We start from the raw sequence: 26,393 nt of genomic DNA, 5'->3' as shown, positions 1-26,393 counted from the left end.
CGCAGTGCATATAAAGTATACACAATTTTCAAAATAATTTGTTTGAATATATTAAAAAGTTTCAAGCGTTATTTTTGGCTGTTACCCCCATGAAATAGAAATTATAAAAAAACGTATGTTGAAATATAAAAAATTCGTATTTTTAGTATTAAAAAAATATACTAAACATATATTTTTATTTTAATATATTTTTTTAAATCATTGTTACGTCAAAATAACACATATTAAGAGTTGTGCTCCTGTTTAGCCTTCGCCGAGCGAAATAACTGGGACGGAGCTATAAGGATGACTGTTTATTATAAATAAAATTAAAATAAAAATACTTACGGTTCGTTGTCTAAGAGATAATTAAAATTATTAAAAATTAAGTAAAATAAAATTTGATTAATTTAGTAAAATAATAAAAGCAAAATTAAAACAACTTCCAAATTTATTTAAATCAAAACGATTATTTAAAAATTATTACAAAACAAAATTAAATTTGATTTAGACAATTAAATGCGGCTTACAATTTTTAACGTTTTATAAAATGATTTAGCTCTCGATTTCACTTGTTATTTAATTTATTTAATTAATCAATTTATTATTAATTATTTATTTAATTAAATTGTTACCTTGATTTATTTGATGATTATTATTATTATCAACAATTATTTATTTGATTTATTATTTATTATTCTTCCTTCTCAACCCTTGATAATTGATGTAATTTTATCAATATTGAATTTTATTTATTAAATGAATTATATTTAAATAATTCAAATTAGATTTGATAATCGATGGAATGTTTATCAAAATTATTTATTAATTAAATGAATTACTACTTTTGAATAATTCAATAATTATTTTAAATAAACTTCTGAATTATATTTTAATAATTCAGTTTATAAACAATTAAATCACCATTATTAATGATTTAATAACATTAAGGACTTTGCCTTTAAATAATTAAAATTTCGTCAATGACGAATGAGCTCACTTAGGAAACTGAAATTTTTTTCGATTTCCAGAAGAGCTGTTACCAGGTAGTAACATCCCTTCCAATAGTTATTTAATTATACCAATTATTTCATTGGTCATAATTGAATCAATATTTTTTTATAATTATTATTTATATATATATATTTTTCATGACTTCCAATGCAGTTAGCAACACGCATAAAGCATTGGAGTCGAATTCATAAATCAATATTTATTGATTCTTATTTTTCTCTTTATTGCAATATATTCTTTTATTATTTAAACATTTTATAATTCATTTCGTTTTTAATTATTAATAACTTGTTTATTAATAATTATTATTTAATTATATTTTATTATAACATTTCATAATTTTCATTTCTTATTCATTTCTTATTTCATTTCTTTATTAATAAACATATCATTAATAATTAATTTTATTTCTTTTTCTTTTAACAATAAATATCTTTATCTCTTAAAGATATTTCAAAATTCATTTCATATTTTTTTTTTATAATAATAATTTTAAAATTTTCATTTCATATTTATTTCGTTATTTTCATTATTTATTCATTCATATAATTTCATTTTCATATCATTATTTCTTTTCATTATTTCATATTTCACATTCATAAATTTTTATCATTTCATTATTTCATTATTTCTTTACTTATTTATTTATCAATAAATTTCAATTTTTATTATTAATTATAAAATATATAAATTTGAATTTATATTCAAATTTTATAATCATTTACTTTTCATCAGTTGATATTTCATATTTATTTATATTTATTTAACAACAATATTTCATAAAAATAATTTGAATTTAAATTCAAATTTTAAAAATCATCAGCCGTAATAATGGCTGGAAGTCGTTTGCTAATTAATTAATTTATGCATAGCCAGATGGCATAGCATGTACGATTTTTAATAAATTGATTGACAGCAGGAATAAGACGTCGTGACGTCACATCATCATATCACTATTTTTTTAATAATTTTATACATTTAAATTTACACGAAAACTACATTCTGTGGATTTGTGAGCTCCAAAAGCTCTAAAATGTATGATAATCGTATATATAAGCCAAAGAGCTATAACAGATTTAAAATACTTTTTTAGCACAGATTAAATTCCAAAAAAAATCTCATTCTTATAGGCATATACAATATCAGGTTCATGTAAAACAGTGGAAAATAAAGTGAGTGCTAGTCTACCATTATTGTTTATGGTTAACTTAAAATATATCATTAGTTTTGCTATAAATATCTATACTTAATCTCTGCAAAATTAATATTATTGGCCACATCGTTAAACTTATTACCGGGCGACATAATTCTGTATATGGGAGCAGTTCTAAGAAAGTTTTTCTTAAGTAGAGGTCAATAAAAAGGAGGATTCGGCCTGTTCGTTATAGTTTTAATAGTGATTGCTTTCAAACAATCTATACATTCAATTTGTTTCCTGTCAGTATGTGTTAGTATAAGAACTGAGACACATAGCTGCATGTCTTCATATTCATGTGTGAATAAATTAAAGTCCAAATTGTAAATGCATATTCCAGTCTGCAAGGAATATTTTCGAACTCTTTTGGCTTGAAAATATAGAAAATAAAGACTAGAATATAAAGAAAAGTTCCTAAAATGGTCAACGAGATAAAACGTTTTTAATATTTTTTCTTCCTATGTTTTACTGGAATACAATTTTGAAACCCTCTGGAATACGCATAAAGAAAACAGAACAGTGAAAAAAAAGGTCAAGATAAAATTTAAGACTAGCTAAGTAGTGCCAAAAGTGAAAAGAACAAAGATGAGGAAAAAGAAGAGGTACAAGAGGAAACGAAAAAAATGCAACAACTAGCAGCAGAATATTTTTCAGAATGTACCGGAGAATAACCTGAAATTCCGGGATTAGCAACAAGTACAGTCCACGTGCAAGAGAACGTGTTAACTATAGCTTGTCAAAACAGAAAAACAGAAAGACAATAGATCATCAATTATTAGCAGGAAATTAACTGATTTTGATATAACGACAAATATTGTGAAAATAGTTACTAATAGACTTCAAACTTGTGTGTGAACAATAAATTTGAGAATATACAATGTAATTATCTAAAAAATTGTATATAATGTAGAAATCCTATCTCAATAAATATGGTATATTTTTAACCAGATCATTACTATTCAATTAAACACTTTATTAATCTTATTTTTCATCTTATAAAAATATCTTAAGATTGAACTGTTAAGACACATAAAATATAAACGTTTTAAATTGTAATGGGTGCACTGATTATATAAATTGAATTTGTGGTCTCGATACAATAAGTGTCCCACACATGTGCAAAACTTAAGGTGTCTTGCAAACCTGTCTAGCTGAACTCAGTATCTCCAGGTGAGGATAAGCCCCTTACTGGACCACACAGTATTAAATATGAAGAGAGAATTCTTATACCTAACTTATCAGGAAGGTTGTGATTAATTAAATTGCAGCAGCAAATCGCAGCACGTGTAGTAGTAGTAGTAGTAGATAGAAACTTGTGGAAACCAAGATGTTAGTGGTAGTTTTAGCAAGGCACGTCCGTCCACGGCGGTTGCTGCGAGCCAAGAGACCGATCGCTCCTCGTCTCTGGCCCTCGTACCTCTCCACTCAGGTTGGCCAACCCCTAAAACCAAAAGTCGGGACTCGACCGTAGCGACCTCGGCGCTTCAGTGACTGTGTTTTCTTCAGTTGTTGACAGTTGTTGAAGAAGGAGGGCGGATCTTTTGGCGCGAGTCGAAATTTAATTTAAAATGTAATGTGGAAGGATTCCACCCCGTTACAAAATAAAAAATAATAAAAAGTTAAAATAATATTTTTTTAATATTAATATTAATCAGGGGTGTTCTCCTGTCTACCCTGTCTTTGAAGCAGGCGCTGACGTTCACGTTCTTTGTTTTTCTTCGCTTCTCGCCTTTCTTTTCCCTTTTGCCTGTATCTTGCTTTTTGTTCAGATGTTAACGGTGGTCTGCGGGTATGTTTTAACACTTCTTCTATCCAATTTCTAGCATTTTTTAAATTGTTTTCTTTAAATTTTTATCGAACTTTCGATCCTTTTGAATTAATTTGCATATTTCTGTAAGAAAAAAAGAGGGTTAATTAATTAGAAAAAAGTAGTAAAATCTTTTATCGCATGTTACTAGCGTAAATGCTATAAACTGCTTTGCTAAAGCACCATACTTGATAGAAAAATTGAATTGATTGACGGAAAAGAATCTTCAATCTAAAAAAATCATCTTAAAGAAATTCCTTGTCTTAATTTTTTTAGATGAAGGATTTTTTCTCTTACGTAAAGTTAATTTTTCTATCAGTACACAAAAAATAAATCAATATGCAGTCATTCAAAAATTTATTGACGATCATTTCTAGTATAATTAGAACATTTTTAATTATGAATATCTATAGTAACATCAAATAGTATTAGTAGTAGTCATAGTAATGTAGTAGTTATAATATATTATTAGTACAGCATTAGTATATTTTGAGCATATTTTTGGGATAGATAGTTTTTGTTTTATTAATTTACAGGATTTCCGTGATTATGTAACAAATTTTTATGTATCTTTGCTTCAGCTTTTAAGCTTTGGCATACGAATCTAACCCGATAAAAAATGATTTTATATGATTATATATGAAAATATATGAGTATATATGATTATATATCATTATATATAGTCATACATGGAATTATGTATGGTTATATATGGTTATTCATGGAATTATATATAATTATATATGAACCTATATACAATTAGATCTGATCAGACCTGGCTGATGAAGACTAGGTATAATCATATATAAGCCTATATATGATCAGGTCTAATTATATATGTCTATATATAATTAGATCTGATCAGATATGACTGAAAGAACCTTAGATGTAGTTATATATATGTCTATGTATGATTAGATCTGACCAGACTTCAAAAAAACGTTATTCATGTTCGAAATCGAGCGTGAGCAAAATGTTCATAACGGGAGTGCTGACGGGTGAAATAATCATTTGGTTAAACAAAATGAATCGGAGGGCTAACTTTATCCCCCTCCCTCATTTCTCTACAATTTATTTAACAAAAAAAAAAAATTTTTTTTATTCCAAAATAAGAATTAATCAGTGACAGATATTGCACATTACTATCAGTAACTGATGAGAATTTAGATAGGAATTTTTCCCGATTTGTTGTATAAAGAAATCGTACAATGTAATGAAGGAAAGATCTGATGTCATAACAACTTTATAAATTATAATGTCACATAAGTGACTTTAATTAAATTTTGTAAATTTGATCTCACAACAGAAGAAATAATAATTTTATTTTATAAAATTTTGGATAAGTAATATTTTTGTATTCGATATTAAGCTTATACGATTTTAAAAAGTCTTTTATCGTATTATTCTCAAAATCTCATGGCGCATAAAATTATTTATAAAATGTATAAAACAGTGAAAATTCCTACTTTCTGAAATTTTGTTAAATTCACATCGCATTGGAAATAAAAACTTTTCAGTTTTTTAAAATATCATGCTATCATTGCTATCACGCAATTAGTCACGCTTTCCGTTTGATATCTACAGGAAGTTGTATGGATGGCCTGTACGGCCAACCATTTTACTATGTTTTTTTTTTTTTTTTTTATAAGTTCACTAGGTGGTACGACTGATTGCAAAATTTGAATTTATTTTGTTCGATTTAATGATTTGTTATTGTTATCAAGTTCATATTGATGAAAATAAATTTCATTACAAACCTACTAATACATCACATTTGCCAATATAATATAAAGTTAATGACAATATAATGTCATTATTTTGACAATATAGTATTTTTCCACCTTGGTAGTTAAAGATATAAATATAGAATAATTCTTACTTTTAATTTGTTCTATATCCTCGTTTTTAATTGTTTTCCTGTTGGATGTTTGTCCCTCTCGTGAAGATAACGCAAGCTTTTTTCTTTTCTCTGATGACCAATATGCTCGGGTTATATGATTTACGCAATGTGTCATACAAATAACATCTTTAGCTTTAAAAACTTCGTCTGCATCGAGTTCTGATCCTAAAATTCTGATCTGCAAAAGTACAAAATTTTATAACAAAACGAATCAAACTTTTTGTAAAAAAAAAAAAATAATAATATATTAGAGTTAGCGACCATTATTTTAAATTTAAATATAAATTTGGTGATATATGAATAATATTTAAAAAAAAATATAAATAATAATAATTTTGCTATTCATTAGTGAAAGATATAATTTTAAAAATTAACAACTGTTTATCTTCAAATTTCCGTGGGGCAATTTCAGAACAGATCTTCAGATATACGTCCTGATTAGGAAAAGTAATTTAAATGATTATAAATATTCGAAATAATTTAATTCTGACTATAAATATTTTCCATCAGTAATTTTCTTTCTATGAGCTTTATCAAAACGACTCTACTCTCTAAAAATGAAACAGTGCATTTTCACTGGATCCCAGTGCATATTCACTATTTCTCACAGCTATAAGTATACCACTTGAAAATAGTGAATAGTCACTATTTGAATAAGTGATCCCAGGTAGAAAATTGTCTTAGTCGGACAAGTTTGAAACTTCAAAATAGCTTTATTTAAGCTTAACATCTAAGTCTTGTTTTGTAAGCTTTATTCTAGGTTGTTATTAGGATGAATTCTATGACAAGTCTTTAGAGTGTAACTAACCTTCAAATATACCTTGCTGTTAGCTCTTTTTCCACGCGTATGATAAGATTTGTTCTAAGCTTGGATTCTAAACTTAAAACTACCTTATCTGCTAACATTATTCCAAGCGTACATTGAAAACTGAAGTTTGAGGTTAATTAGGAGTTTGTGTTATTGTTTACAAGTAATAAATAAGTTCAATTTTATTTGCAACATATATAAAAAAAAATATTTACTAAGCAAGTAAGTTTTGATTTTTTTTTAATTTATTGAATCACAAGTTTTTAATGCTCATAATAAAAAAATTTTAAATTTTTAAAACGTCCTTACTCTCTTAAGTTAAATCAGTAAAAATGTTACTGATTTTTTCAGTAGTTACAAAATTTACTGAAAGATCAGTAGCTTTGAATAAATTTACTGACTAATCAGTGAATTTAGATTCACGGCAGTAAAGAGTGCCATCTACTTGGAAGCTTGTTTGTTAGACAGAGGTTGATTGCAAGTTATAATCAAAGTTTATTATTTATATTGCACTATTATTAGGGTAAGTTTGAAATATTTTAACAAACAAAAGTTAATTTATAATTTATATACTAATAAAACTTATTTATTTTTCTCTATTGAATGTGACTAAAATAATTCTGAAATGTATTTGTAGTTGATTTACATCTAAGGTAATGCATAACCTCAAATCGTCTTATTAATTATTTTATGTTTTTAAATAAATATTATTATTATTTTCAGATAAATGTTTATACGGTGTCGTCAAAACTACTAGGAAAAATATATATAGCACTACACATTTAATGCCCATTATCTATTGTTTGTGTACAAAAAAAAAAAAAATAATATAAAATTTTTCTCTGTAAACATGTTTTCAAACTTAAATTACCAAATCTATTCTAGCTAAGAATAGGATATATTTTTAACCTTATAGTAAGCTAAATTGTCACTGTTTATGCAAGCTAAAACTGCAAGCTTTATGTTAGCGATCCAAAGCGTTACCAACTAACCTTGTGTTAACCATAGTTTGTTGGCTAATTTTAGGCTAAAACTGATAAAATTAGCTTAATACAAGCTAATTCCATTGATGACTTTCTACCTGGGATATCAAAGTACTTATTGAAATAGTAAAATTTACTGTTATCATTAGTAATATTAACCGCTTATCGAACGAGTAAAATTAACAGCTAGCATTAGTGACATTTTCACTGAACGAATAAGTGAAATACACTTATAGCATCAGTGCAACGTAGCCACTAAATGAATTAGTAAAACTTACTTTAGTCGACATTGAAACTAAACAACTAATGAAATCAGTGAAATTCATTTGGAAAAATTGTACAGCTAATTCACTAAATACATTAGTGAAAATTGCAAACAATATCAGTCAAACCGTGTAACTAAATGAATCAGTGAAATGCGCTGTATAAATGCTAGTAAAGCTGAATCACTGAAAATCAATCAGTAATACTGGTAATAGACATCAGTAGAGCTCGATATCTGTGTTAATAAAATTAATTTTGCCTGCAGGAAGATCATGCCTTAACAATATTTACTTAGTAAATAAATTAATCATAATTATTGTATTATTACAATTATATTTATTAATTAATCACTAAATTACTTATAATTCTAAAAGTAATACTAATAGGATCTGTTAGAGACAATAATATTTAAACAAACGCGTAAAGTAGTCCACAATTTATATTATCAAATTTTAAATAAAAAACGAATAATGGTTTTACATTATAAAATTGTGGTTATAAACTTTTTTTATAAACTTAGTAAAAAATATTTTAAATGAAATTTGTTTTAATGAATAACACATCGATGAACTATTCTTTTCATTAAACACAGAATAGAAACTTAATAATTTATGAAAATAAACTTAAGCTAACATAAATATTTAATCTTAATTAAATAAAACTCAAAAAACCATCTAATATTTTTTCTCGATAAAACGTAATTGTTTTTTCGATCTGAAAGAAAATTTTTAAATTTGTTCAATAAAAATTTTTAATTTGAATGAATAAATAGTTATTGAAGAATGTTACACTAATCATCGGACATCTCACTGTTATCACAGTTATCATTCAAATTACTAATACTAATATGTAACGATGATACCATACTTTTAGCAGGGACGTTCATTTGAAAAATAAAATGATTAATAAAATTGTAAAAGTTTTTTAAACTTTCTGGATACTCTAGGTTTAGTATGTAGTAGATTTTATATAAAAGATCGAAGGCTACAATAGGTTGACTCCTAGGATGAGTGTTGATCAACCACTCATCTCCTTGTAGAAATGTTCTGTTACCAGCCTGTCCAGAAACGGTGATGAGATAAGGCTGAACGCTCTCCGTGTAACGCTGTCTGACTTTTTGCACGAAATCAACGAGATTGGTTCCATCCTATGAATATAAAATATATTAAAAAACAACCGAGATTATTAGAACTATAACAAAAACTACTTACTGACACAATCCTCAACAGAAATTCGTTAAGGAATGTTCTTTTAGTTAAAATAATTTTTTTATTGCTTTCATCCAATTTCTAATGAAATAAATTAAAAATTATAAGTATAAAGTGTAAGTGATGAAAATACTTGTGAAAATGCATTTTTGACATTCTAGTCGATAATAAATGATAAACTATCAAAAAATATTTACTATGAATATTTAGTTCAGTCGATATTTCTAAAAAGTCGATTGTCAAGAATATTACTTAAATTTAGCTGATAAGAAATGACACTTGTAAATCAGAGACTTCAAAATACTCAAGCTAACCACCTGACGCTTGCGTACCACGGGCATAGCCTCAACTAATCAACCACTAATTTACCAGTGAAAAAATCACTGGTTAGAGTCGGTGAAGATTTTTTTTTTCTTTTGTAAGTTGTTCTAAATTATTTTATTTTAATGTAATTTGCTGTCCTCCAATTAATTTTTTATTTTTAAGATATAATTCTATCACCATATTAAATTATAAAAATTTTTAATTTTTAAACAATTGATCGTCTTTTTTGAGGTTATATACGTATGAGAGTGGGTCCTTGACTTTTTAGAATATAATATTTAATAAACTAGGAAAAATATCTATTACTAGTCATTATTTTATATTGATATTTTTATAAAGTTGAAAAATTAAATGAAATGATTTACATACCTGATGCTGATGGAAAAAATTAACACTCGTATGCTACGAAATTCGTATGGGTGCAAAGCAATATGGTGTTTCAGTGATATATGTAAAACACTAGCCAAGTAGTTTCACTAATATAACAGTGATCAATAAGTATCAACTGGCAAAACCAGTGAAAATTCAACTCACACAAATACATCTCAATTGCAGTCACTTATAAATAACAAATCTGATGTTAATTGTGTTTTATTAGCGATGGTTATAAGTTTCATTACTTCATCGACTGATGGTGAAATATATCATATATAAAACGACAATATTTTAATATAATCTACTGTTTATATTTAGCGGGTATTATTAATTTAATCTAATTTACTCAAGAAATTACTAAAATAATTGTGCGAGTTCCAATCACTAACAATTCAGTGAAAAAGTCAAATATATGTATAGAAAGCTACTGATCGAAATAGTGCACATTTCAGTCACTGCACGAAAAAGTGATTATTTCACTGATTCATTTATAAATTTACTAATTCTCCAGTAAATAAAACAGTCACTGCTGAAAATAGTGAAAATTTCTCTGATTCATTTAGAAAATCACTATTTTTTCAGTGAGTAGTAGATCCACTGCCAAAAATAGAGAAAATTTCACTGATTCATTTAGAAAATCACTATTTTTTCAGTGAGTAGTAGATCCACTGCCAAAAATAGAGAAAATTTCACTGATTAATTTAGAAAATCACTATTTTTTCAGTGAGTAACAGAGCCACTGCTAAAAATAGTGAAAATTTCACTGATTCATTTTTAGAGAGTAAGGTCCAGTTTTGTAGATAATTACATTTCTTATAAGCATTTTCATTTAAAAATAATAATAAAATGATATCCTGCTAGTTAACGAATAAAAAACAAAAAAATTGTATTCATTTTACAAATTCGATTTTTTCCTCCTAAGTTTCAACCTCTATAACTTTTTTCCTATGAGCTTTGATCGTATCACACAAGAGATCTTTTTGTAAAGAATTTAATTTCCTACAAGACTACTAAATTCAAAAATCAAAAAAAAATTTTTTTGACATAGTTATATCCAAAATAGAAAAAACAAATTTTTTTCAATGTATTTTAAATGGGAAAGGGAACCCCGTGCGCCAGCTCAATTTTTGAGATATGGAGCTGAAATTTTAGGAGATTTTTTTTTTTTTATTAAAGTAACTTTTAAGATGTATTCAATCAAAATAAAAAAAAAAATTTTTTTTCTGACACAGTCTAATATAGACTATATATATAAATTGGATAGGAAAAATGGCCCGATCCAATTGTATACAATCTGTATAGAAATTGTATACAATTCTATATAATTATATAGAATTGTATATAATTTGTATAGAATTATATATAGTTCTGTAGAATTGTATACAATTTGTATAAAATTATATGGGGCATTCCATGCCAAATCACCGAGGTTTCGGCCCGACCCCCTTCGATTTCGCTGAAAATTTTTTATCATTTTCTACCCTACCAAAGACATTTTCCTGAATTTTTTCAGATTTTTTTACCCAACCCAAAAAAAGTTACGAATTTTCGAAAAAAAAACGGTCTTTTTTTTCAAATTGCTGTAACTTTGACACAAATTGAACTTTTGGCACTTTTTTTTTTTGAAAATTTTTGTTTTTAATTGCAGTTTTCAGAAAAAAATACAAAAAATTTTTCGGAAGTCAAGATTTATAAAATATTTCAGTTTTTTCAATAAAACCGTAATTTTTTCAAAATCGGAAACCTTCGATTCTCAATTTTTTTGTCTCAAAAAAAACTTCAACCAAGACAGTATTTAATCCCGCCATTCCCATTTTGTGCCGACTTTCCTTTATATTTTTTTTTTCGATTGAAATTAAAAAAATTTCTAAATTTGGCTTACTTTTATGACTTTGCGCTGAAGTTTCTTTGCATTGTTTTTAAAAGCTCAGAAGTTGAATAAAATTGGACCAAAACAACCGTAAAGTGTATTAGGGGCAAGGATTGATTTTTTCGGAAGAAAATTCCCAATTTTTGAATACAGTGAAACCTAAACCTACAATTAACCTTCTCAATAAGACAATTTATAGATAAACTGAGAAAAATATCGATAGCCTTATAGACAATTTTAGATCAAATTGAACGGAATATAGTATAGTACCGGATATCTCAACTGGTAGAGCACTCGGCGCGATACCGACATGGTCGCGGTTCGATTCTCAGTTCGGGCTATCGATATTTTTCTCAGTTTATCTATAAATTGTCTTATTGAGAAGGTTAATTGTAAGTTTAGGTTTCACTATATTTAAAAATTGGGAATTTTCTTCCGAAAAAATCAATCCTTGCCCCTAATACACTTTACGGTTGTTTTGGTCCAATTTTATTCAACTTCTGAGCTTTTAAAAACAATGCAAAGAAACTTCAGCGCAAAGTCATAAAAGTAAGCCAAATTTAGAAATTTCTTTAATTTCAATCGAAAAAAAAAATATAAAGGAAAGTCGGCACAAAATGGGAATGGCGGGGTTAAATACTGTCTTGGTTGAAGTTTTTTTTGAGACAAAAAAATTGAGAATCGAAGGTTTCCGATTTCGAAAAAATTACGGTTTTATTGAAAAAACTGAAATATTTTATATATCTTGACTTCCGAAAAATTTTTTGTATTTTGTTCTGAAAACTACAATTAAAAACAAAAATTTTCAAAAAAAAAAAGTGTCAAAAGTTCAATTTGTGTCAAAGTTACAGCAATTTGAAAAAAAAAGACCGTGTTTTTTCAAAAATTCGTAACTTTTTTTGGGTTGGGTAAAAAAATCTGAAAAAATTTAGGAAAATGTCTTTGGTAGGGTAGAAAATGATAAAAAATTTTCAGCGAAATCGAAGGGGGTCGGGCCGAAACCTCGGTGATTTGGCATGGAATGCCCCATATACAGATTGTATACAATTCGATCGGGCCAATTTTTCTATCCAATTTTATACAATTGTATAAAATCTTTTTTCATCGGGTTATCAATGGTCCTGTCACATTTATTAAGTTATTAAATGAAAGATTATTATAAGAATTTGAAAGTCCAAACTAATGAACTGACTTTGATTATCGTTGAACTTTTCTAACGAGTTTTCGTTAAGGATAAATGTATCGAAGTTTATTTGGATCCTTTCGAAATCGCAAATGCTGTCAAGATAACAATAAGCCGAGTGATATTTTTTACTACATATGGAAAATATTTCTATATTTACCTTGCCATTTTGAACTGGTGGTAACTCAAATTCTTCAGAGATTTTCTGAGGATTTTGCATTTGCACAATTGTTTTTATCATCTCTCCACCAAACTCTTTCAAACAAGTCTTTATTTGAGTCACGTTTACGGAAGCTTCCGTATTGTTAGAAGTTGAAGGGCCGGCTTCGGGCCATAAATTTTCGAAAAAATTAACGAGTGGTTGATGTGTTGCTAGTGATTGTCGTTGATCATCGGTTTGTTCTCCATTATTTACACCAACATTTCTCGGATGACGAGGATCATCGTCATCAGAGCCCGAATCTCTTCTGAATCCGACATTTCTCGGATGACGAGGAGCATCGTCATCAGAGCCCGAATCTCTTCCGAATCCGACATTGTTTAAATCGCCATACCTCTGATGAGGAGAAGCATCACCATCAGAGTCCGAATCACCGATGAATCCAACACTATTTGAACCACCATTAACCTGACGATGAGAACTATCGTCATCAGAGTCCAAAACAATGATTCTGTTTCGGTTATCAAAATCATCACTCTCCTGATGATCAGAATCAGCATTTTCAGGGGCCGGAATTTCTGGTGATTTAATCGGTGAGGAAGTGTAGAGAAGAATTGAATTCTGGTTTATCACAGGCGATGTAATATCCATAAGAGATTGATACTGGTTGTCTTCGTTTTGTTGCGATTCAGGTACATTATCAAAATCGTCATCATCGAACATTTCCATCGAAGTATCTTGCATCGTAACAACCTCTTTACGATTTTCTGACAAGACGAAATCATTCATATTATTATTTTCACATGGTTTCGGTTCCTATGAAACAAAAAGATCCAATTGAAAAAGTTATAGTAATGCAAGAAAAAATATTTATATAAACTATAGAAAGTAATAAATTGCATTCAATCGTTTCTGGATAATTATAAAAATGGTTTATTTTTATATAAAAATATATTCATCAACTACGTTTAATTTTGTTCAATGTAATAAATTAGCGTTCAGCTCATTGATATATAATTTCTATTTAAAGTTATTTACTGTAACCAAAATTTTTCAAATAATTTTAAATTTCTTTTATTAGTGTTAATGCTATAAAAAAATTTCTTTTTCCCACACAATGAAATACAGCAGAAAAAAATTTTACAAATTTATGTTACATTAAAATTATAAATAACAGCGACAAGATTTGTATAAAAAAATTTTAATTATACCTGCATAAATTTAAAAAATTGGCTGTCACTATCATTTACGACATGACTTGCAGCATCATTAATGGATTTCTGTAACATAAAAATTTTTTAGTATATCTAGTATTATGTTGCAAACACATGTATGTTATTAATCCTATTAGTTCTATTGAACAGAAAATAAAAAATTAGTTAACAGTTGTGCATATTTACATTAATTTTTAAAAAATCTCTGTGAAATTTTTTTTTTACATATTATTCACTGAATTCACATTCAACATAAATTAAAAAAATAAGTATTTACACTCATATACGTACAATATTAATGAAGGAATTAATGAATGAATGAATGAACTTTAAATTTGAAATGTTAGAAAAAGTATCTTTTGAGCAGTAACAAAAAAAAAAAAATTACGATTAAATTTCTTTTAATCCTAATATTTCAGACGAATAACAAACCTTAAGTACAATAAATTAAATTAAATAATATTAGCAATAAAACTTCCCAATATACAATTGATAATAATAATAACAGTTATTTATAATAAAATAATGAAACCTGTCATTTAATATTTATTGATCAAATATATAATTAATAATATTCAGATCTTGTACTGGTAGAAAATTCAATATAATAGAAATTCAAAACGAATAAATTTAGTAAGTTATTATAATATTAGTTGAGTTCGAATTAAACGGAACCTATAGACTCAATTTTGACTTCTTGGAAAAAAAATCTATTATTTTTTGTACATTTACCATAAAATTAGTTTATTATTTATTACAAATGATTGATTTTTTAACGAATTATTTATTGCATCTCTTAAAATTACCAACAAAATTATTAAGTTTTAAATGTCTGACTGAGATAATTGTATGTAAATCTATTCTTGAGCATAATAAGCGCAATACCAAATACCATAAAATAATAAAAATGACCTACAGAGCTAACTAATCTTTTATATTTTTTTAATCAATACCTGAAATTTTTTTTTAACAATTCCAGTATTCTAAATAGTATACTTTGCGTAAATATTCTATATTAATAAGTAATTCATGAAAAATTGAATTTTGAATTACATATGCTTAATTATCATCTGAGTTACTCGAAATTATACATTAGAAATTTAATTTATAACTGAAAGATTAAGTGCTTACTTTTTTTAATATAATTTTTATTTTTTCATCCCGAGTTATCCTTAGTTTTTTTTGCTTCGCGTTCTCTGGTTGCTTTTCCATGAATAAACTTTTTATTATTTTTATTCTGTTTGGCGTGTTAACGGATTTCATTAACGCATCCTTATCATCTGTAACGTAAATATAGTATACTTATAAGTCACATTAGTACTAATAAAAAGTTTAATCGTTACACAACTAATATAATTTAGATAACAATCTATTCAATGAACAGAATTTAGTAATTAGATATCTAATAGATACACTAGAAAATTACTGTATTTGTTATCGTGGCTAAACTTTTTCAAAGATTTGTATTAACTTGCGTGAATTTAAGTATAAGTTGAAAACAATTAATTAACGTAAGTTAAAAGAGTAAAAGAGTAAAAAAAATTTACTAACTTTTGATCATAGAAAGTTACGGTTAATAAAGTCATTTAAAAAAATATAATTTTTTTCATGTCTTAATAAATATATTTGGTCAATAAGAAGTTTAACTAATTCAAATTATTATAGTTGTGCCCCTGATTAAAAAAATGTATTTGACAGGATTAAAAAGGATTAAAATTTTAATACTTTCAAATCCTTCTAAATACTGTAAATCCTTTTTTAAAATTCACGATTAATCATATTAAATACTTTTTAATACTAAAATAATCGAAAGGAGTAGAAGGATTTGAAAGGATTTAACTAGCATTTAAAATTTCTAATGCTACCGAATACTTTTTAATCCTGAAATAATAATTTTATTTCGTTATCTTTTTAGGATATAAAAGGATTCAACTAGCATTCAAAATTTCTAATGCTATTAAATACTTTTTAATCCTGAAATAATATTTTTATTTCGTTATCTTTTTAGGATATAAAAGGATTCAACTAGCATTTAAAATTTCTAATGCTATTGAATACTTTTTAATCCTGAAATAATAATTTTATTTCGTTATCTTTTTAGGATATAAAAGGATTCAACTAGCATTTAAAATTTCTAATGCTATTGAATACTTTTTAATCCTGAAATAATATTTTTATTTCGTTATCTTTTTAGGATATAAAAGGATTCACATAGCATTTAAAATTTCTAATGCTATTAAATACTTTTTAATCCTGAAATAATATTTTTATTTCGTTATCTTTTTAGGATATAAAAGGATTCACATAGCATTTAAAATTTCTAATGCTATTAAATACTTTTTAATCCTGAAATAATATTTTTATTTCGTTATCTTTTTAGGATATAAAAGGATTCAACTAGCATTTAAAATTTCTAATGCTATTGAATACTTTTTAATCCTGAAATAATATTTTTATTTCGTTATCTTTTTAGGATATAAAAGGATTCACATAGCATTTAAAATTTCTAATGCTATTAAATACTTTTTAATCCTGAAATAATATTTTTATTTCGTTATCTTTTTAGGATATAAAAGGACTCAACTAGCATTTGAAATTTCTAATGCTACCGAATACTTTTTAATCCTGATATAAAGTTTTTATTTCGTTATCTTTTTAGGATTTAAAAGGATTCAACCAGTATTTAAAATTTTTAATGCTATCGAATACTTTTTAATCCTGATATAAAGTTTTTATTTCGTTATCTTTTTAGGATTTAAAAGGATTCAACTAGCATTTGAAATTTCTAATGCTACCGAATACTTTTTAATCCTGATATAAAGTTTTTATTTCGTTATCTTTTTAGGATTTAAAAGGATTCAACCAGTATTTAAAATTTTTAATGCTATCGAATACTTTTTAATCCTGATATACAGTTTTTATTTTAATATCTTTTTAGGATATAAAAGGATTCAACTAGCATTTGAAATTTCTAATGCTACCGAATACTTTTTAATCCTGAAATAATATTTTTATTTCATAACCTTTTTAGGATATAGAAGAATTTCACCAGTATTTAAAATTTTTTATGCTACCGAATACTTTTTAATCCCCTCGCGGTTTTCATGATACGGTTTGAACACTGTATTAAAAGAGCATACACGTAGTCGATAACAAGTAGTTTTACCGTATTTATACGGTATGTTTGTGAAATTTAATTACGGTAATCCGACAGAGCTTATACTGCGTTTATACGAAGCTTATACTAGTCCATCGGCTGAAGAGGAGGTCCCGTAAACATTTTGTTGGCACCGGGTAAATCCAACTGTTTCTTATGTATTTTGGGCCAAGGATCACGAAAATCGGGTCCATTTGGTTCAAAAGTGGTGCAAACAATTGTTTATAACAATTTAATTGTTTAAATCAAAATAACTCCCGAACGGCTGGTTTGTTGGGGCAGCGTAGGGGAAAAAAAATGTTCAGAATAAAAAAATACACAAAAAAGATATCACATGTTTTTTTTGTGTCTCGAATATTTCGCAAGATATAATAAAAAAACGAGCCGGCGCTCGGACCTCTCCCTCTCGCACTAGCGACTGCCTATGCGCGAGCTCTCTGCGCCAAATCGCGTCAGATGCTTGATTGGCCGGAATTTTTCTAAGTTTTTTACATTAAAAATCAAAGAAAAAAAAAAAAATCGACAAATTGTCGATACTACCAATCGACAGCATTTTTTCGGAAACAAATTTCTGTCGTATCGTCAAAAGACGTTTTTTTTTTTTGTTCACAAATGTTATAAACAAATGGATTTTTTCAAAGTCCAAAATGGGTTCAAAAAATCGATAAAATGTTGATACTACCAATCGACAGCATTTTTTCGGAAACAAATTTCTGTCGTATCATCAAAAGATGTTTTTTTTTTTTTGTTCACAAATGTTATAAACAAATGGATTTTTTCAAAGCCCAGATTGGGTTCAAAAAATCGATAAAATGTCGATACTACCAATCGACAGCATTTTTTCTGAAACGAATTTCTGTCGTATCGTCAAAAGACGTTTTTTTTTTTTGTTCACAAATGTTATAAACAAATTAGTCCCTCGGCTGAAGAGGGAAGCCCGTATGCACTTTTAGGTCCCCGGATTCTGATTAATGATATTTACGTATTTTTTTCCGAGGATCACGAAAAACTAGGTTATTTTGCTCGCCGATGGTAGGTTTAATTGTTAATAACAATTTAATTGTTTATAACGATATAAATCAGAAAGGACTGATTTGACGGGGAAGTTTATTTAAAAAAAAAGTTTTAAAATTAAAAAACCAACAAAAAATGTCCTTATCATTATTTTGATAGAATGAATATTTTCGGAGATAGCGCAAAAAACAACAAGTAGCGGTCGAACCTCTCTCTCGCGCGCACGCATCCCACGGACTCTAGCGACGAACGACAGCCACAGAAAAATACAGGGACGAAAAAAAAATTCAATTCTCGGTGTCAACTAAAGATTAAGAAAAGAAACTCATAGATATCATAGAGGAGACTCTATGGAAGATTTCCAGACCCATAATCGATGGATCCACCCCATAGACACCGAGTAACAGCCCTATAAAAGGGGGTTTTTTAATTAAATTGACGGATTTTCGACTTTAGAAATTTCAATCCTCGGTGTACACCTGAGATTAAGAAAGGAAACTCATGGGAATTTTTTAGGACACTATAAAGAAGATTCCCAGACCCATAATTAAAAGATTAACCCCATACACATCGAGTAACAGCCCCATAAATGAGGGTTTCTTTATTAAATTAACGAATTTTCGACTTTAAAAAATTCAATCCTCGATGTACACCTGAGATTAAGAAAGGAAAATCAAGGGAATTTTCTAGGACACTATACAGAAAATTCCCAGACCCATAATTAAAAGATTAACCCCATGGACATCGAGTAACAGCCCCATAAATGGGAGTTTTTTAATTAAATTGTCGAATTTTCGACTTTAAAAAATTCAATCCTCAATGTACACCTGAGATTAAGAAAGGAAACTCATGGGAATTTTCTAGGACACTATACAGAAGATTCCCAGACCCATAATCAAAAGATTAACCCCATGGACATCGAGTAACAGCCCCATAAATGGGAGTTTTTTAATTAAATTGACGGATTTTCGACTTTAGAAATTTCAATCCTCGATGTACACCTGAGATTAAGGAAGGAAACTCAAGGGAATTTTCTAGGACACTATACAGAAAATTCCCAGACCCATAATTAAAAGATTAACCCCATGGACATCGAGTAACAGCCCCATAAATGGGAGTTTTTTAATTAAATTGACGGAGTTTCGACTTTAGAAATTTCAATCCTCGGTGTACACCTGAGATTAAGGAAGGAAACTCATGGGAATTTTCTAAGACACTATACAGAAGATTCCCAGACCCATAATCGATCGATTAACCCCATGGACATCGAGTAACAGCCCCATAAATGGGAGTTTTTTAATCAAATTGTCGAATTTTCGATTTTAGAAAATTCAATCCTCGATGTACACCTGAGATTAAGGAAGGAAACTCATGGGAATTTATTAGGACACTATACAGAAGATTTCCAGACCCGTAATTAAAATATTAACCCCATAGACATCGAGTAACAGCCCCATAAATGAGGGTTTTTTAATTAAATTAACGAATTTTCGACTTTAAAAAATTCAATCCTCGATGTACACCTGAGATTAAGGAAGGAAACTCAAGGGAATTTTCTAGAACACTATACAGAAAATTCCCAGACCCATAATTAAAAGATTAACCCCATGGACATCGAGTAACAGCCCCATAAATGGGAGTTTTTTAATTAAATTGACGGAGTTTCGACTTTAGAAATTTCAATCCTCGGTGTACACCTGAGATTAAGGAAGGAAACTCATGGGAATTTTCTAAGACACTATACAGAAGATTCCCAGACCCATAATCGATCGATTAACCCCATGGACATCGAGTAACAGCCCCATAAATGGGAGTTTTTTAATCAAATTGTCGAATTTTCGACTTTAGAAAATTCAATCATCGATGTACACCTGAGATTAAGGAAGGAAACTCATGGGAATTTTTGAGGACACTATACAGAAGATTCCCAGACCCATAATTAAAATATTAACCCCATAGACATCGAGTAAAGCCCCATAAATGAGGGTTTTTTAATTAAATTAACGAATTTTTGACTTTAAAAAATTCAATCCTCGATGTACACCTGAGATTAAGGAAGGAAACTCAAGGGAATTTTCTAGGACACTATACAGAAAATTCCCAGACCCAGAATTAAAAGATTAACCCCATGGACATCGAGTAACAGCCCCATAAATGGGAGTTTTTTAATTAAATTGACGGATTTTCGACTTTAGAAATTTCAATCCTCGGTGTACACCTGAGATTAAGGAAGGAAACTCATGGGAATTTTCTAAGACACTATACAGAAGATTTCCAGACCCATAATCGATCGATTAACCCCATGGACATCGAGTAACAGCCCCATAAATGGGAGTTTTTTAATTAAATTGTCGAATTTTCGACTTTAAAAAATTCAATCCTCGATGTACACCTGAGATTAAGGAAGGAAACTCATGGGAATTTTCTAAGACACTATACAGAAGATTTGCAGACCCATAATCGATCGATTAACCCCATGGACATCGAGCAACAGCCCCATAAATGGGAGTTTTTTAATTAAATTGTCGAATTTTCGACTTTAAAAAATTCAATCCTCGATGTACACCTGAGATTAAGGAAGGCAACTCATGGGAATTTTCTAGGACACTATACAGAAGATTCCCAGACCCATAATCGATAGATTAACCCCATGGACATCGAGTAACAGCCCCATAAATGGGAGTTTTTTAATCAAATTCGTATATACGAAGTACTAAATACATTATTCGTCTTAAATTATATTGCAAACAATAAAAAACTTGATCTTTTAATTACATGTCAATGTTTTGATTAAAATATATAGTTTTTACATTCTTTGTTATTTACACAGTGGCAAAAACTGCAACACAGCATATTATTATTTTTGCAGCTACAATAGAATTTTTTAAAGTCGAAAATTCGTTAATTTAATTAAAAAACCCTCATTTATGGGGCTGTTACTCGATGTCTATGGGGTTAATATTTTAATTATGGGTCTGGGAATCTTCTGTATAGTGTCCTCAAAAATTCCCATGAGTTCCCTTCCTTAATCTCAGGTGTACATCGATGATTGAATTTTCTAAAGTCGAAAATTCGACAATTTGATTAAAAAACTCCCATTTATGGGGCTGTTACTCGATGTCCATGGGGTTAATCTATCGATTATGGGTCTGGGAATCTTCTGTATAGTGTCCTAGAAAATTCCCATGAGTTGCCTTCCTTAATCTCAGGTGTACATCGAGGATTGAATTTTTTAAAGTCGAAAATTCGACAATTTAATTAAAAAACTCCCATTTATGGGGCTGTTGCTCGATGTCCATGGGGTTAATCGATCGATTATGGGTCTGGAAATCTTCTGTATAGTGTCTCAGAAAATTCCCATGAGTTTCCTTCCTTAATCTCAGGTGTACATCGAGGATTGAATTTTTTAAAGTCGAAAATTCGACAATTTAATTAAAAAACTCCCATTTATGGGGCTGTTACTCGATGTCCATGGGGTTAATCGATTGATTATGGGTTTGGAAATCTTCTGTATAGTGTCTTAGAAAATTCCCATGAGTTTCCTTCCTTAATCTCAGGTGTACACCGAGGATTGAAATTTCTAAAGTCGAAAATCCGTCAATTTAATTAAAAAACTCCCATTTATGGGGCTGTTACTCGATGTCCATGGGGTTAATCTTTTAATTCTGGGTCTGGGAATTTTCTGTATAGTGTCCTAGAAAATTCCCTTGAGTTTCCTTCCTTAATCTCAGGTGCACATCGAGGATTGAATTTTTTAAAGTCGAAAATTCGTTAATTTAATTAAAAAACCCTCATTTATGGGGCTTTACTCGATGTCTATGGGGTTAATATTTTAATTATGGGTCTGGGAATCTTCTGTATAGTGTCCTCAAAAATTCCCATGAGTTTCCTTCCTTAATCTCAGGTGTACATCGATGATTGAATTTTCTAAAGTCGAAAATTCGACAATTTGATTAAAAAACTCCCATTTATGGGGCTGTTACTCGATGTCCATGGGGTTAATCTATCGATTATGGGTCTGGGAATCTTCTGTATAGTGTCCTAGAAAATTCCCATGAGTTGCCTTCCTTAATCTCAGGTGTACATCGAGGATTGAATTTTTTAAAGTCGAAAATTCGACAATTTAATTAAAAAACTCCCATTTATGGGGCTGTTGCTCGATGTCCATGGGGTTAATCGATCGATTATGGGTCTGGAAATCTTCTGTATAGTGTCCTCAAAAATTTCCATGAGTTTCCTTCCTTAATCTCAGGTGTACATCGAGGATTGAATTTTTCAAAGTCGAAAATTCGACAATTTAATTAAAAAACCCCCTTCTATGGGGCTGTTACTCGGTGTCTATGGGGTTAATCTTTCAATTATGGGTCTGGAAATCTTCTTTATAGTGTCCTAAAAAATTCCCATGAGTTTTCTTTCTTAATCTCAGGTGTACACCGAGGATTGAAATTTCTAAAGTCGAAAATCCGTCAATTTAATTAAAAAACCCCCTTTTATAGGGCTGTTACTCGGTGTCTATGGGGTGGATCCATCGATTATGGGTCTGGAAATCTTCCATAGAGTCTCCTCTATGATATCTATGAGTTTCTTTTCTTAATCTTTAGTTGACACCGAGAATTGAATTTTTCTTTCGTCCGTGTATTTTTCTGTGCCTGTCGTTCGTCGCTAAAGTCCGTGGGATGCGTGCGCGCGAGAGAGAGGTTCGACCGCTACTTGTTGTTTTTTGCGCTATCTCCGAAAATATTCATTCTATCAAAATAATGATAAGGACATTTTTTGTTGGTTTTTTAATTTTAAAACTTTTTTTTTAAATAAACTTCCCCGTCAAATCAGTCCTTTCTGATTTATATCGTTATAAACAATTAAATTGTTATTAACAATTAAACCTACCATCGGCGAGCAAAATAACCTAGTTTTTCGTGATCCTCGGAAAAAAATACGTAAATATCATTAATCAGAATCCGGGGACCTAAAAGTGCATACGGGCTTCCCTCTTCAGCCGAGGGACTAATTTGTTTATAACATTTGTGAACAAAAAAAAAAAACGTCTTTTGACGATACGACAGAAATTCGTTTCAGAAAAAATGCTGTCGATTGGTAGTATCGACATTTTATCGATTTTTTGAACCCAATCTGGGCTTTGAAAAAATCCATTTGTTTATAACATTTGTGAACAAAAAAAAAAAAACATCTTTTGATGATACGACAGAAATTTGTTTCCGAAAAAATGCTGTCGATTGGTAGTATCGACAATTTGTCGATTTTTTTTTTTTTCTTTGATTTTTAATGTAAAAAACTTAGAAAAATTCCGGCCAATCAAGCATCTGACGCGATTTGGCGCAGAGAGCTCGCGCATAGGCAGTCGCTAGTGCGAGAGGGAGAGGTCCGAGCGCCGGCTCGTTTTTTTATTATATCTTGCGAAATATTCGAGACACAAAAAAAACATGTGATATCTTTTTTGTGTATTTTTTTATTCTGAACATTTTTTTTCCCCTACGCTGCCCCAACAAACCAGCTGTTCGGGAGTTATTTTGATTTAAACAATTAAATTGTTATAAACAATTGTTTGCACCACTTTTGAACCAAATGGACCCGATTTTCGTGATCCTTGGCCCAAAATACATAAGAAACAGTTGGATTTACCCGGTGCCAACAAAATGTTTACGGGACCTCCTCTTCAGCCGATGGACTAACGGTACAGTCCCTATATAAATTTGGTATCAACACAATATATTTACGGTATTAATTCACAGAAAAAAAGAATTTCTTGGCGCAAGAAATATTTTGTATTATGAATTGAAGACAAAAATTTTTCTTGGCTCAAGAATTTTTTTCTCGCCTACAAAATTTTTTTCTTGTTCCGAGAAAATTTTTTCTTATCCCAAGAAAAGTTTTGTTTTCACTTTATGATATAAAAAATTTCTTGAGTCAAGTAAAAATTTTCTTAGAACAAGAAAAAATTTTTTGCGCCAAGAAATCCTTTTTTTCTGTGTACGGTAATAAAATTTCACAAACATACCGCATTTATACCTAGGGTATACCGTAATAATACTTATACCCAAAAAATACTCGGAAAATACCGTAGAAATACCGTTATGGCAATTCCGCGAGGGTCCTGAAATAATTTTTATATTTCGTTATCTTTTTAGGATATAAAAGGATTCAGCTAGCATTTAAAATTTCTAATACTATTGAATACTTTTTAATCCTGAAATAATATTTTTATTTCGTTATCTTTTTAGGATTAAAAAGTATTTAAAAGTATTTAACAGTTTAAATCATTTCAAATCCTGTTAAATCATGTTTTCAGGATTAAATAGTATTTAACAGAATTAAAAAATTTGAATCATGTTAAATCCTTCTGAATCATATTTTCAGGATTCGATAGCATTCATAAGGATATAAATTTTTTTAATCCTTTCAAATACTTTTGTTTAATCAGGGGCAAGAAATATATCTAAATACATATAATGTTAAGTGAAGCTTTATATATTTTTATCTGTCATTTCTCAACTTACTTTATTTTACTGAATTTTAGGAAAATCTGATGGTCTGTTAAGAAAATTTTTTAATTGGAATAATTAAAATTGGTGATTATTTTATTATCAAAATAAAATTACTTTGATAGTTATATTATAAAACATTTTATCATTTATAATTTATTTATTACGCGACAAAATGGTATTCATTGATGCAATTTGTTATTCATTAAAAATAAATAAATATTTATTCAGTGAGTATTACACACAGATTACTTTATACATAGTTTCAAGTAAGACTGTATTCATAACAAAGTCCTTAATCTTTTTTTTTCAATTTTTTCCCATAAAAGTGTTTATCTCACGATTCTTTCATATTTAATTGTTTCTACTGCTTGAATTACAAAGAATAAAAATAGTTTTGAAATCGAAATTTATTTTCAAAATATTAATTTACTTTTATTAGAATTAATAAACATTGTTATTTAAAAACAACGTTTATTCTATTATAATATTTATCTTCGTTTTACGTATATTTGTCAACGTTAAAAAAAATATTGTTGAATTTATTATCATTATTATTTAGCTTTTAATATTTTAACTACTTGAGAGAATGAGTTTATGTGCTGAAATACATCAAATTATTACCAACCAATTAATTGAATGACAATAAACTATTTATTAAAAGTAGATTAATATTAATCGGATATAATTATTACCATCACATCTTAATAATCTTTCATTAGCCATAGGCTTTTTTGCATTGTCCATCGTATAAAAAGTCGTAACTTCACCAGCAGCCATTGGAAGCGAATGAAAGCCATTTTCATCTTTGAAGTAGATGTACTTTGTCGGGTAAACTGCAATGTCGCCTTTTTTCCGCTCGACACAACAGTATTTTTTGGTAAAATCCATAACTAAAATCATTTTAAATTCATAAGTACTAAAGTTAATTGCGGATACTACAATTACATAATTATCAACCAACATGTAATATTTTTATAACAAAGGTTATCCATATAATCAACTTGTAACACTGAATTGTGATTAATTATCAATTATGGACAAATAATTTAAAAAAATAATATACTTACTTTATTTGATTTGATACTGAGAAATAATATTAAACGAATTACATAAAATAAATATTTTTTTATCGAAAAAGCGCCTGATGCTACCGAAACTTTATGTCGCCGTTAAATGGTAACTGAGACTCAGTGTCGCCAGATTGCGGAATATTTTTGCCCCTTCTCTTAGTATTCATGCGCGCGTGCGTAACTACGTTTTTATATAGTTAGGGATGGGCGATTCCTATAATAAAATTTAGATGAAATATATGTGAAGCCAAACTATTCGTAACGTGATTGGTCGAAAGCAAAAAAGTATATACAAACGACACGAAAATATACATTAAAATAAATATATGAAAAACGACACGCGCGCGCTTGCGCGCGAAACATGT

The 26,393-nt window shown here is 28.7% G+C and overlaps 2 protein-coding genes across 2 annotated transcripts; both read right to left on the bottom strand.

The window, feature by feature from the left end:
• Positions 1–3,130: 3,130 nt before the first annotated feature.
• Positions 3,131–14,567, bottom strand: LOC130670538 (clumping factor B-like). Its single transcript, XM_057473954.1, has 5 exons — positions 14,562–14,567; positions 14,282–14,350; positions 13,071–13,886; positions 5,875–6,073; positions 3,131–4,079 (listed from the first exon to the last, which is right to left on the bottom strand). Exons 1-5 carry the CDS (start codon positions 14,565–14,567, stop codon positions 4,018–4,020), a joined length of 1,152 nt encoding a protein of 383 aa, XP_057329937.1. The 3' UTR covers positions 3,131–4,017.
• An 836-nt stretch (positions 14,568–15,403) lies between these two features.
• Positions 15,404–25,898, bottom strand: LOC130670537 (uncharacterized). The gene is made up of 2 exons (XM_057473953.1): positions 25,651–25,898; positions 15,404–15,564 (listed from the first exon to the last, which is right to left on the bottom strand). Exons 1-2 carry the CDS (start codon positions 25,856–25,858, stop codon positions 15,404–15,406), a joined length of 369 nt encoding a protein of 122 aa, XP_057329936.1. The 5' UTR covers positions 25,859–25,898.
• Positions 25,899–26,393: the final 495 nt, after the last annotated feature.

Source organism: Microplitis mediator, chromosome 6 (assembly GCF_029852145.1).
Source record: "Microplitis mediator isolate UGA2020A chromosome 6, iyMicMedi2.1, whole genome shotgun sequence".
NCBI classification, from domain to species: domain Eukaryota; kingdom Metazoa; phylum Arthropoda; class Insecta; order Hymenoptera; family Braconidae; genus Microplitis; species Microplitis mediator.
The sequence above is the reverse complement of the archived record's forward strand: the minus strand, read 5'-3'. Positions and strand labels throughout refer to the sequence as shown.